We start from the raw sequence: 21,750 nt of genomic DNA, 5'->3' as shown, positions 1-21,750 counted from the left end.
TTATTGCAAAATTTTGGTCCAAAATTATAGATCTGATCAATAGAATTCTTAATTGTGATCTTCCTAAAACCTATCTATTCTTTTAAATTTTTGGCCTTCTTTACGGCTAACTAAATTAAAAATGGAGTTAGCTGCACTTTTATTAAGCGCTGCAAAAACTTTGATTGCACAAACCTGGAAACTTAACAAAACTCCTATGATCCGCCAATGGTTTATTAAGGTATGGGATATTACAGTTATGGATAAATTAGCATCGCAAATTTGGATGGCTGAAGTATTATCAAAGAAGAACATATTCTTGTAAAAATGGTTTCCCTTTTTTGATTTTGTTAATAATTCAGAAAACAAGAGTTGTAGCCTCCCTGAAAAATATATTGATATAATTTCTTATTAAACAAATTGTTGTTATTGCTAGTTATTATCATTGTTAATTTTGAGTGATTTCTATATTCTTACAATAATTCAATTGTATATCAAGACTTTATTTTCTTTCCCAGGCTAAACATACCCAACTCTTTCAGCCTTTCCTCATAAGACTTGGATTCCAACCCTCTCACCATACTGGTTGCCCTCTTCTGGACACGCTCGAGCTTGTCAACATCCTTCCTCAAATGTGGTGCCCAAAAGTGGACACAGTACTCCAGGTGGGGCCTGACCATAGCAGAATAGTGCGGAACTACCACCTCCCTTGATCTGGACACAAAGAACATAAGAGAAGCCAGTGTTGGATCAGGCCAATGGCCCATCCAGTCCAACACTCTGTCACACAGTGGCCAAAAATACCAGGTGCCATCAGGAGGTCCAGCAGTGGGGCCAGGACACTAGAAGCCCTCCCACTGTTGCCCCTCCCACTGTTGCCCCCCCCAAGCACCAAGAATACAGAGCATCCCTTGCCCCAGACCGAGAGTTTCTATCTATACCTTGTGGCTAAGAGCTACTGATAGACCTCTGCTCCATATGTTTATCCAGTTCCCTCTTGAAGCTGTGCATGCTTGTAGCCGCCACCACCTCCTGTGGCACTGAATTTCATGTGTTAATCACTCTTTGGGTGAAAGAGTGGCCCTTTACTCTTTCACTACCACACTCAACTTTAGTCGATTTTTTTTTGTAATTGTCCTTATCTGCTGTGTTCTGCTTTAATCTGCATTGTTTAAAAAACGTTTTCTTTAGCATGATGAGTGACTAAAGTTTAAAAGTTTGGTTTGAAGGTGTCGTCAGAGATCACATTTGTTTCTGTCTCATGGCGTGAGAATTTCACTTCCGTTGAGTGTAAGCACAGCTGGCTGGGTCTGGCTAGCATTTAGCTCATCGGCTGATTTGTGTAACAAACCCTTCAGCTCTTTATTTTACCAATTTTTCACATAAACGAGTTTTAGTGCTGAGGGGCACCATTGTTGGGCTGTGCTTACGGCATCAGTTGGCCTTAATCCAGACCTGGCCAGGAGGCAGCATCAGGGGAAGGCCTCGGCTTCTATGCCCTGTTGTTGGACCTCTGGAGGAACTGGTTGGCCACTGTGTGAGACAGGATGCTGGACTAGATGGGCCGATGACCTGATCCGGCAGGGCTCTTCTTATGTTCTTAATTGGGTTTTGACCTTACGCTCGACTGACTGAGCTAAGGTCTCTATGTTTGCCACAGGCACCCTTTGCTTTCCCGTTCTCAAGACCAGGTAAGAGACACATACCTTAGAACAGTCTTCTCGCAAGTGTTTTCTAGCAATAGATTCTGTGATTTGGTGATGGACTAGACAGAGTTTACTTCTATGCTTAACTTGGGTCATGTCTCTGTTTTCCCCCAATTGATTACAGTTCTTTTGTCTGTTTTGCAGGTATGTTGATGATGTGATCAACCGTATTGATAGAATGTTTCCTGAAATGTCCATTCACTTATCCAGGCCAAATGGAACATCTGCAATGTTGATGGTAGGTTAAGGTTTGCGTATTCTGTGTTTGGGGCATTGTTTTCAGAAGCATCGTAGTTCTTCCTTCTGCCAAGGTAGGTTAGATATGGAAAAACAAAAATGTATTGGTTTGTGTCTGTGTGCACACGCGCTCCTGCCTGAAAGTCATAGTTGACTTTTGGCGGCCCCTCATGGAGCTTGAACGTTTCAGAGTATTGTGTGCCTCTGTGTCCCAGCCTTGGTATTCCTTGGAGGTCTCCCATCCAAGTACTTGCCAGGGTCTGCCCCACTTAGCTTCCAAGGACTGGGCTTGCCTGGGCTATCCAGGTCAGGGCAAGAATGTTTTTGTTTTTTTTAAGACAACATAAAAGCCAAGAGTGGACTCCCTTAAACTAGGAGAGGGTGCTAATAAAACTCCCATGTGGAAGGAAAGGACTCAAATTTTTAAGAAAATAAAAATGTCTTTGCTTGGCACCTAAAGGATTGCAAATCCAGCACAAGGCCAGCTTGGGGGAGGGGAGAAGTTCCACTGTCTCGGTGCCACTGTTGGGAAGACCCTGCCTCCGGTGCTTACCCATGTAACTTCTAAAAGTGTCTTCTTTTAGGTGATAATCAGCACTTTGAATTGTGCATGGAGGCCAACCAGTAGCCAATGGAGGGTTTTTTTTAAAAAAAAAAAAACAATTCCCCCTGCTAGCGGTCTTCCCACCCTGAACTAGCTGAAGCTTCCAAATGCAGGCAGCCCCATGTAGAGTACAGAATGCATCCTTTTACTAGCACATGGTTGGGAGGATCTAGATTCATGGTTCTCTGAATCCTGACCAGTGTAAACAATAACATTTCACAAATAGTGTGGTATAGTGGTTAAAGCATCAGTCTAGGTTCAAATCTGGGTTCCCTCAAACCCCAGTTATCACAGGTGGTTGTTCCTGTAAAAAGCCACAAACCCCAATCCTCAAATTAGCGTATCAGAAACGTTCGGTCTCTATCACACTAAACCTCAACATGGCGCACTAAGGCTCATGTGTCCACCAGAATAACCACAGAGTAATGTACTAACATAGAGTTAACATAGCAAGAACAGTTAATAGCTGGGACTGTCATGTTATATTTATAAATTGTACTCTTCCAATGTTTCCAATTATTTTCTTGCTGTAATCTATATCTCCCTGTTATGGTTGTGTGTTATCAAGCTATGTGCATTGTAAAACAGTATAAAAATAAAATATATTAAAAGAAAAAAAAATCTGGGTTCCAATCTGGACTTTGCCATGGAAGCTCATTGGGCCAGTTTACACCCACTCAGCCTAACCTACCTCACAGCGTTGTCTTGAGGATAGAATGGAGGAGAATGACATAAGAACACTTTGGGTCCCCACTGGGGATAAAGGCAGGGTGTGAATAAATAAAAAAACAAGCAAGTTGTTAAGAACTCAAGTATGATTAGGAGAGAAAATTGCTTGAGGTTTCCTGTAGGGCTGCTAAGTGGGGGCGGGGGGCGGGGAAACCCCCGCTTTGGAGGCCCGATTTCCGCCACGGTGGAATCGGGCCCCGGGGGGAACTCCGCCCCCAAAGCTGTCACGTTGGGGGCGTGGCCCAGTTCATCGGGGGGGGGAACCATATGGTTTTCCCCCGACAATTTGGGCCACACCTCCAACATGAGCGACATAGCACGTCACTTCCTGTGACGTGCTGGTGGCGCACGTGCGCATCCTGGAGGAGCTCCCAGAGCCCAGCAAGGCTCCCCTGCCACCAAGGGTAAGTACACTTGGCAACCCTAGTTTCCTGTCTTATAATTCATTCTTTCCATTCGTAGTAAGGGGTTGGTTTTTAATGTTTTGTGTCCTCGTGTACTCTGGGTGCCCTTATGTGGCGGCAGAGTGGTGTTTTGTTTTAAAAGATGCCTTTAAAAAAGGCATACAACTGTGTGGGACGTCACCTTTCCTTGTACTCCTACATGTCTTAGTAAACAGTGGCCCTCCACCAATCATGGACCGACGGAGGCCTCAGCCTGGAAACCCCGGCTGGCCACCTCACACCTGTTGGTTTAAAAAAAACCAACAAAAAATATATCCTCATGGAGTTGACAGCCACTGACTAACCAAATGCAAAGCCTTGAGCATTGGAAGCCTTGTCCTGGATTAATTATGAGGAACAAAACTGTGTCAAATTGTGCCATCAGTGTAGTATTGTATCACATTTTATTGTGTTATTAGCTTCCCTGCTGTTTCAGTTCTAAATAGCTCCCACTGTGGCTTTGGAATCCTTGAGATGAACAGAATCCCAGTACGATTCTTGCGAGCTCCATTACCCATAATAAAGCTCGTTGTTGTATTTGGTTTTGGTTAGTCAACTGCCTAATTATCCCGCTTTTCATTTTATTTGAACAGACAAAACATTGTTCAAGGATTAACTGAATCGGATCATTCTTTTTTGAGGAAAAAAATCTTGTTTTCACTGTCATTTGTATTAATTTGTAATTTCACGATTCACCTAGTGGAACAATGAATTAGGTATAATAAATTGCTCCTTCAATGGCCTCTTACGAATCCATTCATTTTTAGCTGCCATTATCTTCCTCTAATTGCTTGTAGGTCTGCTGCGATACTCACACTGCTTTCAGTATGAACCCAAATTTAAAATCATCTTTATTTAATTGCAGGGCCAAATTCTGCCTGGTGCCGTGCTCCTCCAGTGGGCAAGAGTCGATAGCATAGCATTTGCAGGGCTACGTGTCTGTTTTCAGTACTAATACCTATGTAGTTAATAATTAATCGTTAATTTAATAAATAATATAATATACAGGAAGATTGCTGCAGAAATGAGCTCTGAAGGTATTCCAGGGTCCTTGTGCCTTGGATTAGGGGTGCCATCTAGGTTCGCACAGAGGCTTTGTTTAGCACTCTCTGATATTATTTTGTGGCACGTATGACAGGCTCACTAACCGAACCTCTCTTCTTGCAAAATGGTGGATTCTTGTCACAGCCAAAGAAGAATAGACAGGGCAGCCATCTGAATGCAGCCAGCTCATGATTTCTCTGCATGTTGCTTTGGTCCCGGCTGGTATCTCTGCCTGGCACAAAGTTGCAGTTTGTCATGAAGTCCTCTGCTAGACTCACAAAAACAAATGTGTATCCTTCAGGCAAAGACAGCTCTGCTGCCCTGTCCAGTTTCCTGAAATGCTGCTACCTGCACCACAGGCTTATATTGGAGAGAAGAAAGGCAAGGTTTTAACACAAAATTCAAGGCGTACTACTTAACTGTTAAAGGTAGTAAAAAAACATCTTTGTTTGAACCTAGCAAGGTTCTAAGTGTGATATGTGACCTTCTGTGTTATACTGAACTCTTTGGGCAGAGGACTCCCAAAAAGAGATTTTTTTCTTTTTCCGGCAGCGGGCACAGTGATGAACAATGCCTGCAATTTGTTAACTTCCAACATGGGTGTTTAGCAATCAAGAGGTCGGAGATAGCTGGGTGCGCATTAGGGTTTTAGAGGCAGATGTGCCTATCCACTGTATGTTTTATCCTGCTCTTCCTCCAAGGGAGCAGCATTCTTCCATTTATCACTTTTTTCTTCTCAGCAACCTTGTAAGGCAGGTTGAAAGAAGGTGTCTGACCCAAGGTCACCCAGCGAGGGGGGATTCTGATGCATTCAAGTGAGTGGGTGGGTAGGGGTTTGAACGAGGTCTCCCCAGGCCTACTTCAGTGCCCTAACTGCTCTATCACACTAGTTCTGTAGAAGAGAAGATGGTCTTGCAGGTGTGGCTGCACTGTAAAGTGTTGAAATGCCAAGTTAAGGAGTTTTCATTGACTAATCATGAAGTGTGTTGGCTTAAAAATTTCCCCTTCCGACTTCGAGCCGTGTTCGTTATAAACCGTCGGCTACCAGGGGATGTCCCTTGGATGGAGTACAAGCCTTACCTGGAAAGCAAGGATAACAAGCAAATTCGTAGGAGTGCCCGTGTGGGCTCTGAGCAGCCGCAAAGATGCCGTCCTGTGTGGCCGGGTTTCCTCTGGACAATCCACTCTTTCTGTGTTTCCAGCTTACACGGAGCAATTGTGCCTCATTAGGCTGGATTTATACCACATGGTTCAAGCGTATAAATAATTGAAACCCTTTTGCAGAGGAGTGTGAGGCTCTCAGCTGATTGTCAAAGCAGTTTATTGTGTTAGCTTTGGATAGCAGCTTAATCCCAGTGTACCCCTCTGATTTGTCAATTAATCTTTTAATTGCATCCACATATGAATGATGGCAAACATTCAGCTATATTGGCCTTAATGAAGGGGCCGTGCAAGATTCGTTCTCTTTGTGTCCATGTTGCATTCTCTTAAACTCTCTTCCATTGTTCCCAGCTTTAAAATTGCCATAATAATAAATTGCCATAATAAATGGGGAGGTCCTTTTGAGATTTTAACTGTGATAATGAAAATCACTGAACTTTATGTGTCTTTTATGTAAACAATGTAAGTAATTTTCTGGTCGAGAGCAAGAGACATTAAACACCAATGCCTGATCCATGCACACCCACGCTGACCTTCTGAACTTCTTCAGTAAGTCATTTTCCTCCTCTGTTAAAAAATTTATCAAGGGTCTAGCTCAGGGGTGTTGAACTCATTTAAATGAGACCTTGTTGTGCCGGGCCATGTGTGTCATAAAATGTAATGCCAGGTAGCAGAGATATAAACTTTATAAAGGACACAAACACAAAGGGTTATTTTTTTATTTAAAATAAAATCATGCTTAAAACATTAGCACTCTTGCAATATTTTGTTTATTTCACAGTGTCTGATAACTGACACCTCTTGCTCTGAATTATTGCATCAAAATGTCTGTGCTGTTGCAATCTTGTGTATGCTGTTCAGGTGTGTATCTGTAAGCTGCAAACCTACGATGATGCAGCAGCAGCAGAACTGGAAGAAGAAGCAGAAGACAGCCAGTTCCACTGCGGGCCTGATAGAAACCCTCCGGGGGCCTGATCCGGACCCTGGGCCGCATGTTTGACACCCCTGGTCTAGCTGCTTATACCATATTCTCTCCTCCAAAGTGTGTGTGATGCACATACTTTTGTTCTTTGTACACTTTCACTTATGATCCAAACTCAGTTTCCAATTTCATCAAATTTGGCTTGCCAAAACAGAATAAATTGCAAAGCCCTTTTCAGGCAGTTTTCCTTGCTCTAGGAAGACCCGAGGATTGATCCTGGGGTCTTATGCATGCAACTCTGAGCACATATAAACTCTTAACGTAGAAAAAAGCCATATTGGCCCATGCAGAATCCAGAACAAGAAACAAAATCCATGTAGTACCAGAATCACACAAAACATCATACAAGCTTTCAAGTTCATCAGAACTCTTTGTCAGGTTAGGTGTTGAAGGATGAAGAAAAGCAGGTTTCCCAGGTCAAGATCTGAAGACCCTGTCTTGTCGGCCTCTGGTGTTAGATGCTGGCAGGCTTACCGTTTGATGTCTGTAGATGTTTGATTCCGGCACTTGCATTCTGGGAAGAAGAAGCAGGCAATGGAGGGTCATCTCATTTGAGAAGAATAAAGTCCAGCGAGGTCCAAGTCTAGCCCTTGCCTTCCCTTCCACCAAATCACTGGCACCTGCGGCTGGCCTTGCCTTCTTCTTCTGGAATCTGGTAAAGGCAAGGGGGGGGACTTGGATGCTGGGCAGTTTGGTGTTCACACAAAGCTGTGTGGGGTTTGGGGGCAGACTCTGGAGAGCATCAAGGTTGCATCTAGGGTGTGCTAGCCTCTGCTGGTGCACTGATCCCCCCCCCACCGTGCAAAGCTTTTTAGTTCCTGGGTTGGCCCACCCCTCTCCCCTGGAGCCTGCAGGCCCTATAAAGGGGGCGTGGGTGCCCATACTGGCGGTCCTCGCCCCCACCGCCCAAGAGTTTGGTCTGAGTCCACGAGCTGCCTGGCCTGCACTGCCATCACCCTCCTCTTCCCCGAGGTGAGTGTGTGTGTATACGAGCCAAGGGATGGGGGTTGGAGGCTGCAGGCGCCCTCCTCCCCTGCGGCAGTGCGGCCCTGGGGCCTTTGTGGGCCTGCTGCAGCCAGCACTGTCAGGGAGGCAGGTGGGGTGGGGAGGCCGCGGACGCCTTCCGTCTCCCCCTCGGCAATGCGCCCTTGCGATTTTTTGTTGTTGTATATTTAGTTTTTGTTGTTGTATATTTTAGTTTTTGAGGAGCTGCGGTGGCTCAAGCGGTTAAGACGCTGAACTGCAGGCGGTGGAAGGTCAGTAGTTCAGCAGTTCAAGACCCGGGTGCTGCATGACAGAGTGAGCTCCCATCTCTAGTTCCAGCTCCTGCCAACCTAGCAGTTCGAAAGCAAGAAATTGCAAGTAGATAAATAGGTACCACCTCGGTGGGAAGGTAACAGTGTTCCGTGCGCCTCGGTGTTTAGTCATGCCGGCCACATGACCATGGAAACGTCTTCGGACAGCGCTGGCTCTTCGGCTTGGAAACGGAGATGAGCACCGCAACCCTACAGTCGGATCCGACTGGCTTTCGAGCAAGGGAGACCTTTACCTTATATTTAGTTTAGTTATGTTAATGTGTGGATTTTGGTTAAAATCAGTTAGAAACAAAGTTGAGGTAACTTCCTGCCAATAATTATTTTGGAAGACCTGAGAGCATATTCCATGTGGTCGTTGTGAGGATAAAATGGAAGAGGGGAGAATGATGTTGTAAGCAGCTTTGAGTCCCCCTTGGGAGGGAAAGCAGTGTACAAGTAGTAAACCAACTGAACAGTAGCAGCACTCTAAAAATTTAAGGAAGAGATTTTTCTGCCTGAAATTCAACTGTCTGGTTATGATTTGAGGAAAAGGAATGCCAAGAAATAAGATGCTGAGGAACTCTGAATTCCACTGTCAAGAAACACTATTTGTTAAATTTGATGCTTTTGTGATTGTCTTAAACAGTAACTGATATCGGGTTTTGGGGAATAGTGGCTAGATTTAAACATTCAATTTCATTGTAATATTAACAGAATAGATTAACATTGTGTAAGCTTATGTAATGATCTTCACTACTTGGGTTTTTAGTGGTTAACTTTCCTTTCTCCTGTAGATATTAGATTCCCTATCCCAATTTTCTTTGTAGTTTATAGAAAAGCAATTTTAAAAAAAACCTTCGGGGGGCCAAAAAAAATAATTCTCCCAGTAGTTGAGCGCAGATTATAAATATGTCAGTCTTTCTGTCTGCAGATGGTTAGAATTAAGTGTATATTACTAACGTTCCCTTACAAATGATAAGGGGGAGAAGGAGGGTGTCTGCAGCCTCCCCACCCCACCCCTGGCTCGCATACACACACCCTGCCCGCCTCCCCTGACAGCGCTGGCTGCAGCAGGCCCGCGGACCCCCATCCCTCAGCTCACATACAGACACATCTCGAGAAGAGGAGGGTGACAGTGGCGCGGGCCAGGCAGCTCATTGACTCAGACCGACCTCTTGAGTGGTGGGGGCGAGGACCACTGGTGTGGGTGCCCACACCTCCTTTATAGGGCCTGCAGGCTCCAGCTGAGGGGAGTGGGGTGGGGGCAACCCAGGAGTTGTGGGACCCCTGTGATGAGCTAAAAAACTCTGCGCTGGGGGGGTAATTAGTGCACCAGCACACGCTGGCGAACCCTAGAGGGAACCTTTGTACTGACCGGGAGAAAAGTTCCCTCCACCAAAATGGTAATTAATATACAGCATGAACTTTGGTGTAGTGGTTAAGTGTGCGGACTCTGATCTAGGAGAACTGGGTTTGATTCCCCACTCCTCCTCTTGCAGCTGCTGGATGACCCTGGGCAAGCCATAGTTCTGTCAGAGCTGTTCTCTCAAGGACAGTTCTCTCAGAGCTCTGTCAGCCCCATCTACCTCACAGGGTGTCTGTTGTGGGGAGGGGAAGGGAAAGGAGTTTGTAAGCCGCTCTGAGACTCCGAGTGAAGGGCGGGGTATAAATCCAATCTCCTCCTCCTCCTCCTCCTCACTGTCTGAGATGGAATTATGCTGTGCATTCAATATAAGAATGATTTTTCAGAGGGGATTCCTTGTAATTTGGTGAGAGATCTTCTCTGTTTTCTCTTTCTCACCTTCACAAAAGCTTCTTTTGCACAAAGCCATTAAACTGCTAAAAAACCCCAACCCTCGGCACAGGGCCAAATATCTTGTTGCCAGCCAGCAGTGTCGCAGTCCACCTCATAATCTGCACGACCACTCTTAGATCCTGGCTGTAACTCAGCACTTATTAGTTGCTCACACCTGTCCATCCTGGCCCGGATAGCCCAGGCTAGTCTGACCTCATCAGATCTCAGAAGCTAAGCAGGGTCAGCCCTGCTTAGTGTTTGGTTGGGAGACCTCCAAAGAATACCAGGGTTGTGATGCGGAGGCAGGCAAACCACCTCTGGACGTCTCTTGCCTTGGAAACCCTATAAGGTCATCAAGTCAGCTGTGACTTGATGGCCAAAACCAAAACAAACGCTGTCCATAAAACTACATTAAGTTAAAAGACATGATAGTTTGGCAAGAGGGTTTTATTGCTACACTTAATCTCTGGGCAGGTCAGAATGGCCACAGTCTTCTTTATCATCGCTGTAAAAGACAGTAGGTCTTCTGGTTGATTGGGAGTGGGATTTTTTTTAACAGATAATTTTTATTCATTTTTATAAACAGCAAAGATTTACAGGGTAAGCATGAGCATAGTCAGCTCTCAATGGCTTCATGCATTTCATACAATTTGTCGGTATTATACAGTTTGAAAATTACCATAGATGCAGAGTGTTTATTACATCAGGTACTGTTTCTTTGGTAGATAGATGTACTAGTATGGGGTTGTTGTTGTTCAGTCGCACAGTCGAGTCCGACTCTTTGCGACCCCATGGACCAGCTCCCGCCAGGCCTTCCGGTCTTCCGCCGTCCTCTGAAGTTTGCTCAACTTCATGTTCGTTGCATCGATGACACTGTCTAACCATCTCATCCTTTGCCGTCCCCGTCTTCTTTGACCTTCGATCTTTCCCAGCATCAGGGTCTTCTCCAGTGAGGGTACCATATATATATACAATGTCATTGTGACAGCCTCTAGATAGATTTTGTTTCAGAGTATCTGAGATTTTCTCCATTATATAAAGGTTCCATAGCTTTTTGTACCAGAGGTTTACATTTAGCCTACTCGGGATTTTTAAGTCCCTTCTGTTCTGCTCTGACTTAATCCATGGTTCAATTAATTTTAGGCTACCTTTATTCAGCCCTTTGATGTAATTAGTACTTTGGCTGAAATTTTTCACCCCTTTACTCCGTTCTCCAACTAATTTCATGATTTATGTGTAAGTGCAGACAGCTGTGCAGCTCAAGAATTTGTCTGAAAACCATGTATGTATCTCAGTACTGATAATGAGTATCCGCTACGTCATAAAACCTTGTGATAGTCCTGTTGGAATCCATGTTGGGGGGGTTATTTGAATCGTAAGAGTCACCCTTGTCAATTTACACTCTGCAAAGGGAGCCTCTTGCAGGAAATAAAACAATGCTCTACATAGGTTTATGTATTCAAAACATCTATATACCAGCTCTCTAGAGGCAGCTCACAGTTTAAAACATAAAATCCATAAACCATAAAATATTGAAAATTACTGACCATTAAAAACCAGCGTGCAAAAGCCCAGAGCATGAAACATTTGGCAGCTGAAATGATCCTCCTAACAGTCCTCAGGCTAGAAGCAAGTTGTAAAAACAAACAGATCAACCCCCTAGTTCAAAGCCTACGTAAAAAAGAAATGGGTTGGCCTGGTGCCTAAAAGAGAACCGAGCAGGTGCCAGGTGAGCCTCAAGGGGGGGGGCATTCCACAGGTGAGGGGCCAGTGCTAAAAAAGCTCCCTCTGGTTGCTTCCCCCACAGCTTACCTCTGCAAACTGAGGCACAGAGAAAGGGGCTTGTGTGGAACATTTCAGCTGGCAGGCTGAATAGTACAGGAGGTAGTTTGGGGTGCCGTGAGGTTAAAGAGATGATGAATTATACCATAAATAAATTAGTGTCTTGGACAGCTCTTTAAAAGGTGCTTGTCCAATGCAAGGATTTAGCTGAAGTTTTCCCCTTTATCACCTCCATTCTTGGGTGCTCAGAATCTGTTGTTTAGGTAGTGGGCCCTGCCTGGTGGGAGTCCTGCCCCCCCCCCCATGTTCCTTCCCCTTCAAGCCTCTACTGTTTTGAGTATAATAGCCAAATACGTCTCTGTGTTGTATTGTCATCTGGCCCATAGCTACAAAGCTACAATGAAGCTATTGGGGGCTCTGCTATCATAAAGTCTAATCGTCAAATACATTACTAGTTTTATTACGACGGTATGATTCCCTTTCAAGGAGCCAGTTTGGTGTAGTGGTTAAGTGCACGGACTCTAATCTGGGAGAACCGGGCTTGATTCCCCACTCCTCCACTTGCACCTGCTGGATGACCTTGGGCAAGCCGTAGTTCTGATAAGAGCTGTCCTTGAAAAAGAGCCGTTTCTGTCAAGAGCTCTCCCAGCCCCGCCTACTTCACAGGGTGTCTGTTGTGGGGAGGGGAAGGGAAAGGAGTTTGTAAGCCGCTCTGAGACACCTTTGGGTAGTGAAGAGTATAAATCCAATCTCCTCCTCCTCCTCTTCTTCTTCTTCTTCTTTTTCTTCCTTAAAGGGCCAGGCCCACAAAAAATTTTTGAGAAGAAAGTGTTTTTTAGAAGAATCGGGGGCGGGGGGTGTTCGTGCATGGCTCCCCGCTTCTTCTCAAAAGCATTTAAAGGGATCCTTTAAATGCTTTTGAGAAGAAGTTGGGGGAATGGCACGCACCCCTCTCTCTCCCTCCTTGCGGATTTAAAGGGCCCTTCAGCTAATTGTCAGGCCAAGTGCTCCCCACCGGTCTGATGAAAGGCCCTTTAAACCTTGCTGGAGGGGAGGGGGAGGGGTGACCACCAGCAGTCGGGCTTGGGGGCGGATTGGAGCGGACATGAAAATAATGGCAGCCCCACCAGTACAATTTTTACCCCACAAGCCACAAAATCCTGGCTACGGGCCTGCTTGTCACGGCCATTTAAACCTAGTGAGACTGCAGCCGTCACTGTATTGTCCAGGTGCGGGTTGGCGTGGTGATCACTTGCCTGGCCAGATGTTGTCAGCTGACCAAATCCTTTTCGACCCATCAAATGCCCAACCTTAATCCAAGTGCTGAATTTGCACAGCAGAGGAGTGTGGAGCGTTTCTCAGTGACTGCTGCACCGCTAGGGAATCCTCCTATCAGGCCATCAGAGTGGAATCCCGTGTGCTTCCTTGAAAGAGCTGCGAAGTGTTCCTAAAGAGGCTCGTGTCTAATGGCCTCAATGAAGCACATGGCTTTAAAAAAATTGGGTATTCTTAAATTATTGTATGTTTCCTGTTTTCTTTTAAACTGTAGTTACCTCCCACAATCCCTTAGGGAAGGGTCGAGATAAAATTGTATTAAATAACATTAATCTAACACCAGCCTGAAACACTGGATCTTCTTCGTGGTCTCTGTGCATCACACCCATGGGATTATGCGCCTGCGCTGATCAGAATCGGTGGTATACAAAGCTCACGACGGGATTTTCGCACCTCCCTCCCAGGCATGCGTGGGAACCCCACTGCGCATGCCCAAAGAGGCGGGGCGTGGACATCCCGCCAGTTCTCTTCTGACTGCCGCGCTGCTAACAGCTTGTTTCTGCTGGTCGGTGAAGAAGTATCTGTTTCTCTCACGAGGGATTTCTAAATCTGTTTTTCTGCAAATCCCCTGCTGCTGCATGGCATCCATAGACATCAGCAGCTCTTGTTCAGGAGCCCAGCAAAGGCAAATGCAGCTCACTCAGTGTCAACATCGGGTTGATTAGTGGGCCCCTAAATTGTCGGGTTCCCTCCCTTTTGAGGTCAAGTGGTCGCACACCCTTACAGAAGGTGCAGCTTTGCTTTATTGTGTTCGTGTACTTTCTTGCCATAGTTTAAAAATAAATATTCTGCCCTGACCAGGGTAGCCCAGGCAAGCCTGATCTCGTCAGATCTGGGAAGCTAAGCAGGGTCGACCCTGGCAAGTCCTTGGATGGGAGACCTCCTTGGAATACCAGCAGTCGGGAGGCGGGGGCAGGCTTTATTCAGCCACCTCTCTGAATATCCTCCAGGCCCCCAGTAGGGGTCAGTCACCAGAGGTCGCCATGACTTCCAGGCACACACACGTGCACGCACGCACACACACACACGGACATATGAAAAAATACCAAACAAATTAAATATTCTACCTGGCAGCAGTTGAAAACAGTTGTTTTAATTGAACAGCGCTGGTTGACAAATTGTGTGCAAATATTATAAATTAGTAAATTTCAGTCATTATGTTGTTTTTGCCAGAAATTTGGGAGTCGAGGCCAGCATTAATTTTGGGTAGCGTTCAAAAAGGTTGTGACAGGCACTTTGCTTCTAAAAATATTGGTGAATTGGGCGAACAAAGGAACTCGACAAGTCGTCATTTCAAGCAGAGCCTTAAAATAATTTGTATAATTTTGGAAAATATATTCCACTCTGGAAAATAGCTTATTTTGAGGGCTGTCATTTTCATACTGCTTTTATAAAGGAAAACTTTTTCATAATGTATTAATTGTATATATTTTATACTTCTACGATTCTTTTACCTAATTTTTTCTTTCCTCCACTCTAAAATAAGCCATTTTTCCTCTCAGTAGCATACATTCAGTCTCAGTAAAAATAGATCCGTTGCATTTTAACTTTCTAAATCTTGTTCCAGCTATTCTAAGCAGTCTGTCGGTACAGAAGTGTGCTGCATACAAATTGCAAGAAAAAACTAGACATCTTTGGTAATAATGCTGTTGGCTCAGTTTTATTCAGAGTATTAAATATATTGTAGATCCAATAATTTAGTTAGAATGTCATCGTTTGCTAATTTGATTGTAGCCTCTAGTATTCTTGTTCTGTGGCCTTTAATTCAGGATCACATTTAGAATCAAAATCACATTTTTGATTGACTATAGCAGCTTAATTTTGGACTACATTCTGTACTTTGTGGAGGGGAGGGAGTACAAATACCCTTTATTTCCCAAACAGCAGTCTGTGTGGTAGCTCACTCTTCAAAACCATACAAACCCTCTCTCGACACACACAAACTGTCTCAGAGCGTGCCACAGCTCAGATCGTCTCTCCACAATTCTGACCGCCAGGTTCCTTCTTCCACTTCCACGTAGTTTTTTGCTTTTTAATTTTGCCATCAAGTTGCATCTAGAGGGTTTTCAAGCAAGGGATGAGCCAAGATGGTTTGCCATTGCCTGCCTCCACGTAACGACCCCAGCGTTCCTTGGTGGTCTCCCAGCCAACCCTGCTTAGCTTCTGCAGTCTGGTGCAATTGGGCTAGCCTGGGTTATATCCAGGTCAGAACAATCATGGAATTAGAGCCATCCTCTAGGAGCAATCTTGGCCGAGTTCGGACTGGCAGTTTGGCCCGGCAGCCAAACGTTTCAGGAGCGTTTCAGTAGCAGATTAAAGGGGCGGGTTCACACAGGCACATCTGTCAGGCGTCCCCCAGCTGTTTGGTGTAGTGGTTAGGTGCGCGGACTCTAATCTGGGAGAACCGGGTTTGAGTCCCCACTCCTCCATTTGCACCTGGCTGGATGACCTTGGGCAAGCCATAGCTCTGATAAGAGCTGTTTTTGAAAAAGAGCAGTTTCTGTCAAGAACTCTCTCAGCCCCACCTACCTCACAGGGTGTCTGTTGTGGGGAGGGGAAGGGAAAGGAGTTTGTAAGCCTCTCTGAGACTCCTTCGGGTAGTGAAGGGCGGGGTATAAATCCAATCTCTTCTTCTACTCAAGCCGTCTTGTGCCGCTTCCCTCCCGAGTTTAAAAAGTACCAGATGAAAGCGGTAGCAAACCGTGCATAGAGCGGGTTGATTCTGGTTCCCTGACGTGTGAACGCAAGCACTGCTAAGGCAGGAACAACCCACAGTTGTTGCTAATAGGCGCTGGCTGTTTCCGCGGCAGGCGCTCATGTGCATAGGCGCATGCAGCGGAGCACAGAAACAGCCGCTAACAGCCCATCAGGGGTGGGCCGACAGTGCGAATGCTCCCTTGCGCTTCCTCTACAGTATCCTCCTGCTTCAGTCACTGCAGTGTGAACAGGAATACTGCAAAGAAGCCGTTCCTGGTCTGTTCTGTGTCTTCTTTGCCACGACTCCTTAGGGCTTCAAATTGCTAGTCTGGACTCAGCCCTTATGTTGCAGCAGAAGGGAGGAGTCAAAGAAGTCATGCTTCTGTGGATGGAAATCTTTCCATCCACAGAAGTTTCAGGCAGGATCCAAACCACGGTTTTCTGTGATGTCTAACCTGGCAAACTGTGGCTAGAGCATTGCCCCCAAACCATCATTTGAAACCTCAGGCAAAAAAATGTGATCTCCTGACCAAGGGCCGTGCGAGCGTGGAACCTTGTTTCCATGGACCTGTCCCCAGTTGGAGGGGAAATTGTACTCTCAAAGTCTGCTGCGTCTGCATTTCCCCATCCCATCCATAAATTGGTCAGCTGAAGCTCCTCATGACATAGAGACAATAACAAGTAACCTGGTGAAGAAACATCCCATTAGGTCTCTTATTAAAGGACAGGACATTCTCCCCCCCCCCTTCCGGCTGTTGGCAGCCCTAAAAATAGCTGCTTCATTGCCAGATGTTCAGACTTCGCAGGTATTATGGCATTTCCAAATAGCGCCTTAGCTAGTAGAGAACTGTTGCATTTGTAAGTCCACAGCAATGATGGATAAACCAATTTACCCAAACCCCGGTCTTTTGGATTTCCAATAAAGCTTGTTGAGCAGAGATCACCAAAGGCCATGAGTGGAGGGCCTCACCTGGGATATAGTGCTGGTGGCAACAGAGATGTTAAAAGTGTGGCCATGCATTTGCTTGTAAAGGAAGGAAGCAGTCTTTGAGAGTATGGAAACTCTGCATTGAGGTGTTGAAGTCATTTCAGCTTCTCCCAAGCACACATAACTTTCTGGGGTTCTGTCACATTGTAGAGCATCTTGGATGCATGAAATAGTGATGGCAATCATACATACAGAATACCGCAGCAATATTCTGTTCATAGCAGCAGTTAAAGAGATTCTGATTGGGGTAGAGGTAATTATATCATGAACAGGACTAACCCACTATGAAAGAATCTCCTCGCCTTTTGTGCAATATTGCTTTGCCAGTTTAGCCTCCTTGTTAAAGGGCTGCCGCTCGTTACCAAGGGACAAGAGATCCACCAGCTCATCTTTAATACTGGAGGATCGTTTAAAGCCCTTAATTTATGTTGACTTTTTAACGTGCACTATTGTAATTAGGTTAGATTAATGAAAGGTAAATTCCACCTCTCCATAAAAAAAAAAATTCTTGTAAAGAGCCTAATTAGCATGTTTGTTTATTTAGACTCTAATGGCTTAATTGCATCCTATCTTGCTATTTACAAATAGGCATCATTAAAGAAGAAAGAGCAGGAGGAGCAGAGTGTAGCTTCGTACCAGCCGCAGAAGAGGGGAGGGGTTAGGAATGGAAGGAAATGCAGAGGAGAATAACTAGCACACAACGTCTGTTGCTTTTCCAATTCCTTTTATTGTTCCAAGCACACACACACACACACACACACACCCCATGGTCCTCAACCATTACGCTGATTAACAAGGTGACTGAGGGAAAAATTGGCCTGCTTTCACAGGATGGAAGGAGCCGGGCTGCTTCCTGGTGCCTTGGCCAAAACTGATTAAGCATCTCTTTAAAACATTTCTCAAGGGGGCTCCTAAGGTAGCCTGTGTGCATTTTAATGGCCACACACAATCTTGGTGACATTAGTAGCGAAGGTAATTGGAAATTATTTTTTAATCCCACTTCTTTTAAAACTCCGCACTGCGGGTAACTTGCATTTAAACCCGCGTAGGGTGCCACTCTGCATCCCAGGGCACTCTGGAACTGGGGGTTGTTTTTCTGCATATTTCTTCAGCATCCACCTGTCTGTTGAGAGAGCACCAAGGAAGTCCAGAGTCGGTAAGCAGAGGCAGGCAATAGCAAGCCACCTTTTTGCGTCTCTTCCTTTGAACACCCTACAGGGTACTGGGGGTTGTTTTTCTGCATATTTCTTCAGCATCCACCTGTCTGTTGAGAGAGCACCAAGGAAGTCCAGAGTCACTAAGCAGAGGGAGGCAATAGCAAGCCACCTTTTTTCGTCTCTTCCTTTGAACACCCTACAGGGTCACCATAAGTGAGCTGTAATAAGAACATAAGAGATGCCATGTTGGATCAGGCCAGTGGCCCCTCTAGTCCAACACTTTATGGCCAAAAGCCAGGTGCCATCAGGAAGTCCACCAGCAGGGCTAGAACTCCAGAAGCCCTCTCACTGTTGCCCCCCAAGCACCAAGAATACAGAGCATCTCTGCCTCAGACACAGGGTTCCATCTAGTAAGAACATAAGAGCAGCTGTGTTGGATCAGGCCAGTGGCTGCATTTTGATTACAATTTCTACCACCAATAGAGCATTTTAAAATAAAGTCTGTAGTTGGGGGACCATTATGATCTCTTCTCTATATATAATAATTCTGTTTTGAAGTGACCACATTCCATGCACCCTCAGCCATTGACCCGTCAGCTGCTACTCAAGAGTACTCGTGTGCCATTGGTCAGGTGCTGGGTCTGCTCCTCTTCCCCGCTCACTCCCCCTTCAGCCACTGTGCCCTGTCAGAATTACTGACAGATGGCTTTCTCTCTTGACAAAAACACTTCTCCTGCTTGCCTCCCGTGTGGGACTAACTGTTCCCTCAGTGGCTGTTGGTAGGTGTAACGAAATGGCCGTTACCTGTGTTTGTAAGATGGCTGTGGTTCTTTATTTAAAATGTTCCCTCATAAGGTTTAATTGAACTGTAGTTCCAGAGAGGGGCCTGCAGGGGCTTCCTCATCTGCTGGCCTACAGTTCCCAGCTGCCCCAAGGCCAAAAAGTGCGGGAAAACAGGGACTGTCCCAAGGCAGTCTTCGTCCCTGGGAGGCAGCAGAAATTCAGCCACTCCACAGTCGGCTGGACTGGGGAATGAATGGAAGTTTCCCTGCCCACAACCTCCAGAGGTAGACAGTAGTGTGTGCTTACTCCTACAGTGTGTGTGTGTGTGTGCTCCATAACTGTAAATAGTTAAATGAATTATTTAATTTGGACTAATAATCTGTGTTGTGCTCTGACCACATAGTCTCCCCTGCTCTGCACAATACCAAAGGGAGGGGGTAGCCCAGGGAAGCAAGGAAAGGCCAGACCCCTGGGTTGCCAACTTTCCAGGGATCCGCCAAAAATTGGGGATTCCATCTCCAAATAGGGAGATTTGGCCAGAGGGGTCTCACTGTCCCTCTAAAAAGGCAGTGACAATTCAGTGAATGGTGACAGCGAACTTAAGGAGTGAGATACGCCCACGGGACGAAGGTGGGGGGCGAACAGCTGAGTTGTAAACTGGAGCCCATTTCACCACATTAGGCAACCAAGCTTGGTTCAGACAAAGGAAGGAAACCCTTCGCTGACCTTTGTGAGGAACTCATTGGGGCCAGTCCTGAGTAGGGTTGCCAGCTCCAGGTAGGGGGATTCCTGGAGATTTTCTGGTAGTCTATGAAATCCAGGGTTTGGGGAGGGGAGAGGCCTCAGCTGAACAGAATGCCATACAGCCCACCTTCCGAAGCAGTTATTTTCTCTGCGGGGGGGGGGGAGATCTGTTGTCTGGAGTTCAGTTGTGATACCTGGTGATCTTCAGGCTCCACCTGGAGGTTGGCTACCCTATGCGTAGCAGTCAGTGTTTCAGAGCAGGTTCTGCTAGATCCAGGTTCTTGCTGAAGAGGCTGAGTGGGTGATTTTGGACCAGTCAGACTTTCAGCCTAACCTACCTCACAGAGTTGTTATGCAAGTCAAAAGGGGGAGAGGAGAATGATGTAAGCTGTTGGTCCCCATTGCAGAGAAAGACTACTTTTCCTCCTGGGGAACCACTGTTGCCAATCTCCAGGTGAGGGCTGGAGATAACTCAGAATTACAACTACTCTCCAGGTGACAGAGATCAGTTCCCCTGGAGAAAATGGTGGACTTTGTGGCAGTCAGGGCTTCAGAACACAGAAGAGGCTGCAGGTGTGTGTGGGGGGGAAATGGAAAGCTGAAGAGAGAGGCGGAAATAAAGGTAGGTTGATGATTGGCTGGGAAGGAGATAGGGTTGCCAACTCCAGATGGGAAATTCCTGGAAATTTGAGGGATGGAACCTGGAGAGGGTGAGGTTTGGAGAGGGTGAGGTTTGAAGCGGGGTGGGACCTCCAACAGGTAAAAGGTCATAGACTCCACCCTCCCAACCAACCATTCCCTCCTGGGGAACCACTGTTGCTAATCTCAGGAGAGGGGTGGAAATCACTCATAATTACAACTGATCTCCAGGAGGGAGGGGGGAGGAGATGCAAAGCTGAAATCAGAGGGGCAGATAATGGCAGGTTGATGCTTGGCTGTGAAGGAGATAGGGTTTGCCAACTCCAGGTTGGGAAATTCATGGAGATTTAAGGGGTGGAGCCTGGAGAGGGTGAGGTTTGAGGAGGGGTGGGACCTCAGACAGGTACAATGCCATAGACTCCACCCTCCAAACAAGCCATTTCCTTCTGGGTAACAATTGTTGCTAATCTCCAGGTGAGGACTGGAGATCACTGATAATTACAATTGCTCTTCAGGTAGCAGAGATCAGTTCTTCTGGAGAAAATGGTGGACTCTGTGTCATTATACCCTGCTGAGGTCACCACAGCACATTGACACTGAGTGCCCAAGACCTTGGCACTCTCCCAGAGCCTCTTTCTAGAGCTCGTTGTATTTATTTCCACAACAGGCCTTATTCCTAGTATTTAATAAATCGCATTAGCGAGTCTTAATTTTTAATGGAGTAACGTGATGGAAGGAATGTAGAAACGTCTCTTGAGTAGTGGTTTTATAACTGTCTTCCCTGAGATCACATGTTGTCTGCCCCACAGCCTAAATGCATTGCAAGAGGCATAGGATGCAAATTTGAGAACAGTGATATTCAGTGGATGGGGAGTTACATGTCGCTCTTCGATATGGCACCTGTGGCTGTTTTGAGCATCACTCCTCAAAGGGGTACCTGCCCCGTGTTTAAGGAAAGTGGGCAAGGCTATTGCCCGGGTCAGAGTCTGGTTGGCTGGTGGTTCCCACTTAGCACAGAGAGAGGTTCAACCCCCCTTGTCTGTTGCAGCTGTAGAGTTCATCTTGAAGGGTACTTTTGACATAAGGAATCATTTCTCTTTTAACATCCAACTTAATAAAGAGTTCTGGAAAACTTGAAAGCTTGCACACTGTTTTGCATACTTAGTCTGACTTGTAAGCCCTTCCCCTCACTTCAGATTCACAAGTGGTAACTAAGGTTCAGTAACGGTAAAGAGAGACCCACCCTGCATGCTCAGAGGTATTCTGGTAATTAAAAAGGTTGTACCTGTACATTTCATAGTAATCCAGTTTGGTGTAGTGGTTAAGTGTGCGGACTCTAATCTGGGAGAACCAGGTTTGATTCCCCACTCCTCCACTTGCACCTGCTGATGTGACCTTGGGTCAGTCACAAGCTCTGGCACAGCTGTTCCTGAAAGAGCAGTTTGTGTCAGAGTTCTCTCAGCCCCACCCACCTCACAGGGTGTCTTTTGTGGGGAGGGGAAGGGAAAGGAGTTTGTAAGCCGCGCTGAGACTCCTCTGGGTAGTGAAGGGCGGGGTATAAATCCAATCTCTTCTTCTTCTCCTTCTTCTATGTCTTTGGGGGGGCACACAGGGCACAAACTAGACATGTAGCTGTTCTGGTTGATGGTA

At 46.0% G+C, this 21,750-nt stretch overlaps 1 protein-coding gene across 1 annotated transcript in view; it reads left to right on the top strand.

The window, feature by feature from the left end:
• Nucleotides 1–21,750, top strand: part of MED27 (mediator complex subunit 27) — a 277,840-nt gene that overhangs the window by 195,702 nt on the left and 60,388 nt on the right. The window contains exon 4 of the mRNA XM_015415395.1: nucleotides 1,830–1,923. Within this exon, the coding sequence (XP_015270881.1) occupies nucleotides 1,830–1,923 (94 nt within the window). The remainder of the gene's footprint in view (nucleotides 1–1,829; nucleotides 1,924–21,750) is intronic.

Source organism: Gekko japonicus, unplaced genomic scaffold (assembly GCF_001447785.1).
Source record: "Gekko japonicus isolate JY-2015 unplaced genomic scaffold, Gekko_japonicus_V1.1 scaffold1071, whole genome shotgun sequence".
NCBI classification, from domain to species: Eukaryota; Metazoa; Chordata; class Lepidosauria; order Squamata; family Gekkonidae; genus Gekko; species Gekko japonicus.
Note: the sequence above shows the minus strand (reverse complement) of the source record. Positions and strands in the feature narration are given on the sequence as shown.